This window comes from Cucurbita maxima, unplaced genomic scaffold (assembly GCF_002738345.1).
Source record: "Cucurbita maxima cultivar Rimu unplaced genomic scaffold, Cmax_1.0 Cma_Scf00025, whole genome shotgun sequence".
Taxonomy (NCBI): domain Eukaryota; kingdom Viridiplantae; phylum Streptophyta; class Magnoliopsida; order Cucurbitales; family Cucurbitaceae; genus Cucurbita; species Cucurbita maxima.
Genome location: NW_019272041.1, coordinates 1,549,391 through 1,556,384, shown reverse-complemented (window position 1 = coordinate 1,556,384; position 6,994 = coordinate 1,549,391). Strand labels below are relative to the sequence as shown.

Here is a 6,994-nt window from a genome sequence, read left to right as displayed (position 1 = left end):
AATAAAAATACTTACTTTGAGGTAACTACTTGTATAGTCCCAAGTCTATCTCCAAAACAGGTGTATGAAGTCGCGACACCAACCTTGACCCATTTCTACATGCAATAGAAGAGCTAACGACTTGTGTAGTCTCAAGTCCCTTCTCAAGACCAATTTATGAAGTTGTGGCGTCCGCTTTGACCTGTTTCTACATGTAATAGAAACACTCTGAAAGGCCTTAGAAGTTCTGGTGACATCACACCCCGACTGTTAAGTCAACCAGTCTTTCTCAGTCGTTCTTGTCCGTAGAAGTTTAAAAATAAATATTATGAAATTAAATATATCTATATATAATTGTATAGTAATAAATTATTACTTTTTAAATTTGATGCCTTTTATCTCATACTACTCTTTCGATACATAACCTAATGGTTTAGAAAAAAAACAAGAAAAAAATTCTCATATCGAATTCAAAGTGTCATGCTATTATTACTTTACTATATTTAATTTATAACGGAACCCCCGCCCTTAACCCATTAACGAAAAAGAAAAAATAAAAAGGTATTCCGAGATAGAATTCCTCCCGGGAACACACGAAAGAAAGATATGAACTGGGTAAATAGAAATGGAAAAGCCTGGACAATTAGACATCCAACCCGTAATCGCAACGACCCAATTGCAAGTTCAACTCAATCCAATTGGAAGACAAATTCATAATTTTTTTAGAATTAGGTAGAACATATTTTTCAAAATATTACTAAAATATGGACATATAATTATCCTTTCATTATCGAATCATTGTTCTATAAAATTAATCGAGAAGCAGACAAGTTAGTCCAAACACGTCCACACAGAGAGAACCAACGTATATTAAAAAAACCCGACCCATAGACATCGAAACCACTTAGCTCATCCAATGGGTTCTTTTATATTACAAATTCAATGAATAATTTCCACTCCCAATTAGACTTTTTCCCTGTTCACAACTACCATATCCTTCCAGTCATCATCTTCTTCGTTTTGATCTGGTCTCCATTTTTTTGCAGCCAACAAGGTAATATTTCATTCTTTATTGCTATCGGCAATTATGTTGGGGAAATTTGATGATGATCCGATTCAATCCATTGGGGATTTGAATAAGTTTTCAATTTCATGTTAACTTTTATGTGATTTTTTAGTTTGATCCATAAATTTATCTAAAATGAACTACAATCACGTTTTTGTGTAGAGTATAGAGACTACACTAGAACCCGAAAAGTTCAAAGATATCAAAAGGGATGGCATCAGATTCAGAATACTACACATTCGGGCCTCACAAGATACATCCAAAGTTCATATTCTATACCACTAATCTTTCATATGCAATGGTCAACCTTCGTCCCGTCCTTCCTGGTATACTTATATTTGTATGAATATCGTAATTGATCGCTCATGTTCGTGGATGTTCTAAACTATCAAATCTTGTTTCTTTTCAGGTCATATCCTTCTTCCGAGGCTATTTGTATTTTAACCACTTAAACTAAAGAAAAGATCGATTTTGTTGACGTATAATGAATATAGTTTATAAACTCTTTTTGTTAATGAGATTTCTGAATTCGAATCGACTCTTAAACTAAAGACGCGTCAATCCAACAAAGTAGCTCAATATTTTGATACGAGAACCCCTCTAAAGAAATGGAATGTGGTTTTGGCTTTGACAATAATACATGTATTAGTGATACCAAAGCGGGAGGTTAAGCGATTTGGAGATCTGAATGCTGATGAGATCTGCGACCTATGGCTCACAACCCAACTAGTTAGTGGCAAATTGGAGTCCTACCATAATGCTTCCTCCCTCACCTTGAACATCCAAGTAAGAAATAACTCATATTTTAAGACTTCTACCAACATTTACTCACATGTTTACCGCTTAGCTCGATGTGTATATCAACGTCAGGATGGCCCAGAAGCAGGACAAAGTGTTCCACACGTTCACATTCATATTATCCCACGAAAGTCTAGTGACTTTGCGAGAAATGATGATATCTATGATGCAGTAAGAATAACCCTTATAATTTTGCATTGAAGTTATTCAGTCTTTTTTATGCTCGAGATGTTTTCGAATGACACATTTTTCGTCGAGGAAGATGTGTCGTGTTGTGTTTTGTAACACGATTTATGTTAGACGAAACTGAATATTATTATTATTATTTTGGTTTTGTTTTGTTTGTTTGTAGATGGATGAGAATGATAGAGCATTAATGCAACATATTGATTTGGATGAGAAGAGGATGGATAGAGGATTTGAGGAGATGGCACAAGAAGCTGATGAATACACAAAGCTTTTCCTCTAGTTGTGATGGCTTTTGTTAATGTTTTAAAAGTCGTCAAAAAAAAACTTATGAAGATGACGTTGCACTTTACATCGGTTTTAGACTTTAAATTTTAAGTGTTATGTTTTAAACTTCGAACATCTTTCAGTCTCCTTTATAACTTGGACATAGTTACCTTATTTATAAGAGTTAGATTGTCCTTAGAATGTTACGTGATTAATTTTGGACTTCTTATGATTGCAGTAGTAAAGAGGAATGTGCACCTAAAACCTTACCTTCTATTTGATACCATTTAATTTTTGTAATGAACATTTTGATGGCGGTTTATATGTGAAATCAAGGTTACTTTCAGATACTGATGAATAGTTGAATCATTCCCACGAGGTTTGATGGCAATCTGCGAGATAATTTGAGAAATTTTGCTCCCAAATCTAGGGGAGAATCTTACACGGAGGAATACTAAGAGAATCTTATGACAATCCTTAGGATAATTCGAGGATTATCGTTCCCAAATCTAAGAGAATCTTACATTGAGGACTACTAGAATCATCTCCATGAGGTCTGATAGTAATCCTCAGGATAATCCGAGAATTATCAGGGGGGTTCTTATTTGTACAAATGGTATTTTGAAATTGAAACGAGCATGAAGAAATTAACGATACTTCTTTATCTTTTGAGTTGTTCTGCCAGATCGGTTGCTCAAGACCTTTGGTCTCTATTCGGATCGAATGAAAAAAATGGGATCACTTCTTATAAACTCATTTGAGAATGATTCTGATTTAGTTCATGATCTATTAGAAGTAGAATGTACTCTGTTGGGATTGAGATCCTCACAAACAGAAAAAGATTGCAATCGATTTGATAATGATCGAGTGACATTGCGTCTTCGGCCCAAACCTAGGAATCCTTTAGATATGATACAAAATGGATCTTGTTCTTTGTTCTGTCGTTGATTAGAGATTTCTCTATGAACAATACGGATCGGAGTTTGAAGAAGAAGGAGTCCTCAACCCGCAACAGATAGAGGAGGATTTATTCAATCACATAGTTTGGGCTCCTAGCATATGGCGCCCTCATTCCAAAATCTAAGAGAATCTTACACCGAGGACTACTAGAATCATCTCCACGAGCTCTGATGGTAATCCTCAAGATAATTCAAGGATTATTATTCCCATATCTAAGAGAATCTTACACAAGGAACTGGAATCATCTTCACGAGGTTTGATGGTAATTCTCAAGATAACTCGAGGATTATCGTTCCAAAATCTAAAAGAATCTTACACAGAGGACTATTAGAATCATCTCCACGAAGTATGATGACAATTCTTAGGATAATTCGAGAAATATCGTTTCTAAATCTAAGAGAATCTTACACCGAGAACTACTAGAATAATCTCCACAAGGTCTTATGGTAATCATCAAGATACTTCGATGATTATCATTCTCAAATCTAGAAGAATCTTAGACGGAGGAGTATTAGAATCATACGTATAAGGTTTGATGAAAATTAATTTTTGAACTAAACTCGAGAGGACTACTCCAATGTGACCGAAAAACAAATTTATTATTGGAAGACCGAAAAAAAAAAAAAATACAAGGGGTTGATTGTAATATTAATGAAATACGAGAGGTTGGCTGCAATATTCAATAAATTATTGAAGATAAATTGAAAGAATTAAAAATTTAGGGGCGTAATCAATATTCAATAAATTATTGAAGATAATTTGAAAAAATTAAAAATTTAGGGGCGTAATTGTAATATTTAATTAAATAGATTTATTTATTTAATTAAAATTTTAAGGGTGGATTGTAGAAACATACTTGAGGGGTTTAAGAGTCATTTGCGAAATTTTGAGTAATAATAATAATTATTTATTTGCTTTCAAAAATCTAATTTTTTCTTTTAGATAGCACTACTACAGTCTCCACCCTTCCTCCTAATTTTCCTTTTCCCCGAATCCACTTCCATGCCGCCGTTCTGAGGTTGCCGTCGCCGGAGACTCGTTTTCCGTTACCATAGCCGGAGTGGATCTTCTTCTTCTTCTTCTTCTTCCTCTTCTTCCGTCGAATTATTTCTCTGGACTGTAGTGTAAGTGGAGTTTCTTCTTCGTCCGTTCTATTTTTCATCTTTTTTCACACTTAATTTCTCTTCCATGCTTCTTCTTTAGCTCTTGTTGCTTTAAGTTTCAAGGATTCTCCTCCATGCTCCAATTATTTGCCATATCTTACGTTTTTTCCCATCAAAATTGACTTGCGCTTGTGCTTGGGAAAAGGAAAGAAGGGTTGCGATTCATGAATGTTTGTAGTTCAATGTCGCATTTTCGATTGTTTTTTAATAGAAAGCAGTTCTTGCATATGTATTAATTCAGCTATGTTGCGAACTTGTTGATAACTTCACACTGCGTTGTCCACCACATGTTTGATAAAATGCCAACTTGTATTCGGGTTCGTTATCATTAATTAAAATTATTGTCGCCTGTTTTACAAAAATCTTCAGTATTTGTTGATGGTGTGTGCAGATTCAGCGCATTCTATATGTTAATTAAAAGGTTAATCTGCCTGACAGGAAGCTGGATGGAATGATTCTTAATTGTTTGTAAAAGTTGAATGTTAATTTGATGTATCATCATTGTTATCTTGACTGATTTTTTCGTTTTTCTTGTTTTCAGAATGTATTTGATATCATCTACTTGAATTGGAATTCGTTCTTGTTCAGAGAATTTTTGTAGCAATTATCCTTGCTGGGTTATCAGAGTTGTGCTATTTTCTACACAGCTTATGTAATCATTTCTAGGGAAAACTGTGGAAAACATGAATGCTTTAATACCAAGCAGGTTATTTGTGTTTGCTGGAGAGTCGTTTAGCTTCCAAAAGTTACCTCGCGTTTATCGATCGACATGGTTTCACAGTGGTGTGTTTAGTCTTAGCAAGGCTGAACTGAACCAAGGACCCCTTACTCTAGCAAGCCTTGGGTTCAAAAGTGAGTTTCAAAATACAAGCAAGAGCAAAGTGAATAAGGTTACCGAGTTAGATTCTCCACGGGACATCCCGAAAAGTAGAGTGAAGATTGTTCGAAACAATGAAAAAAAGGTGGTTGGAGTGAGAAACATGGTAGAAGCAGAGATGGCTCCATTTTCTGCCAAGTTATTTTCTGAGCTTGGTCTTCCAGCTTTGTTGATAGAGAGGTTGGAAATTGAAGGCTTCACCGTTCCTACTGACATTCAATCTGCATCGATTCCGACCATTTTAAAAAACCATGATGTCGTCATTCAATCCTACACGGGTTCTGGAAAAACATTGGCATATATTCTTCCCATCCTTTCAGAAATAGGCCCGTTTAAGAATACAGCTTCCAATTACAATGATGAACCTGGAAAGAAAAAGGAGATAGAGGCAGTTATTGTAGCTCCGTCAAGGGAGCTGGGAATGCAAATTGTGAGAGAGTTTGAGAAGATATTAGGACCTGCAAACCGGAAAGTAGTTCAGCAGCTTGTCGGAGGTGCGAACCGAACAAGACAGGAGGAGGCTTTGAAGAAAAACAAACCCGCCATTGTTGTTGGGACACCAGGAAGAATTGCTGAAATCAGTGCATCAGGAAGGCTGCACACCCATGGTTGTAGCTTCTTGATCTTAGACGAGGTCGATGAACTACTTTCATTTAATTTTCGGGAAGACATGCATCGCATATTGGAACATGTTGGAAGAAGATCAGGTGCAAACTCACAAGGATCAGAAAATGCTCAAGCAAGAAGGGTGGAGCGTCAATTAGTCATGGTATCTGCAACAATGCCATTCTCAGTAGTAAGAGCAGCTAAAAGCTGGGGGTGTGACCCTCTTCTTGTCAAGGCCAACAAGGTTGCCCCTCTTGACTCGGTTCCTCTCATGGGACCTGTAAATCTGAGAGGGCCTTCCTCGGGGCCGACTTCGAACACAACTTCGCAGAATCAGACTGCCATTGATACTCTACCTCCATCTTTAAAACACTACTATTGTACTTCGAGGTTGCACCACAAGGTCGATATGTTAAGACGTTGTGTTCATGCACTCGATGCCAAATTCGTGATGGTTTTCATGAACCATACAAAGCAACTAAGGGACGTCGTCTTCAAGCTAAAGGCTCGTGGAATGAATGCGGCAGAGCTACATGGGGATCTCGGAAAACTTGCAAGATCAACTACTTTGAAAAGTTTCAAGAATGGTGAAATAAGAGTTCTAGTGACCAACGAATTAGCTGCTAGGGGATTGGATATTGCTGAATGTGACCTTGTGGTTAATCTGGATTTGCCCACAGACTCGATTCACTACGCACACCGAGCAGGTCGGACAGGTCGGCTTGGTCGGATGGGGACGGTGGTGAGTATTTGCGAGGAGCCAGAAGTGTTTGTGGTGAAAAAACTGCAGAAGCAACTTGGTGTACCCATTTTAGCCTGTGACTTTATTGAGGGAAAGCTCGTGGATAAAGAGAAAAGCTAGGTAGGAGCACAATGGGAAGTGTGTTTGTGTTTGATTGAAAGCAGTTTTTTGAAATTTGTACGTTTGGTCAGGTGGTAAAATTTTTTGGCTAAGAAAGTGCTTTATTATTTTGAAGTAGTGTTCCCAAAACTTATCTCAAACCCGATCTAATTAGGTTTGTATATACATAATTTCGAAATATATATCCTAATAAGAGAAAATGAAAAACTGGTTAGAATGGATATATTACT

General features: G+C 36.6%; 2 protein-coding genes across 2 annotated transcripts; both read left to right on the top strand.

Moving 5' to 3' along the window:
* The first annotated feature begins 920 nt into the window (after positions 1–920).
* LOC111498527 (bifunctional bis(5'-adenosyl)-triphosphatase/adenylylsulfatase FHIT-like) lies at positions 921–2,518 on the top strand. Its single transcript, XM_023149819.1, has 5 exons — positions 921–1,033; positions 1,208–1,373; positions 1,685–1,831; positions 1,916–2,014; positions 2,196–2,518. Exons 2-5 carry the CDS (start codon positions 1,257–1,259, stop codon positions 2,310–2,312), a joined length of 480 nt encoding a protein of 159 aa, XP_023005587.1. The 5' UTR covers positions 921–1,033; positions 1,208–1,256; the 3' UTR covers positions 2,313–2,518.
* Positions 2,519–4,189: 1,671 nt separating this feature from the next.
* On the top strand, positions 4,190–6,941 carry LOC111498376 (DEAD-box ATP-dependent RNA helicase 47, mitochondrial). Its single transcript, XM_023149589.1, has 2 exons — positions 4,190–4,380; positions 4,961–6,941. Exon 2 carries the CDS (start codon positions 5,103–5,105, stop codon positions 6,762–6,764), a length of 1,662 nt encoding a protein of 553 aa, XP_023005357.1. The 5' UTR covers positions 4,190–4,380; positions 4,961–5,102; the 3' UTR covers positions 6,765–6,941.
* Positions 6,942–6,994: the final 53 nt, after the last annotated feature.

Bases quoted from the DNA above. Each gene is read 5' to 3' on its own strand.
- LOC111498527 (XM_023149819.1), top strand. From the start codon at position 1,257: ATGGCATCAGATTCAGAATACTACACATTCGGGCCTCACAAGATACAT. The intron at 1,374-1,684 runs ATACTTATATTT...TTGACAATAATA, and splicing joins TTCGTCCCGTCCTTCCTGGT to CATGTATTAGTGATACCAAA. The intron at 2,015-2,195 runs GTAAGAATAACC...GTTTGTTTGTAG, and splicing joins ATGATGATATCTATGATGCA to ATGGATGAGAATGATAGAGC.
- LOC111498376 (XM_023149589.1), top strand. From the start codon at position 5,103: ATGAATGCTTTAATACCAAGCAGGTTATTTGTGTTTGCTGGAGAGTCG.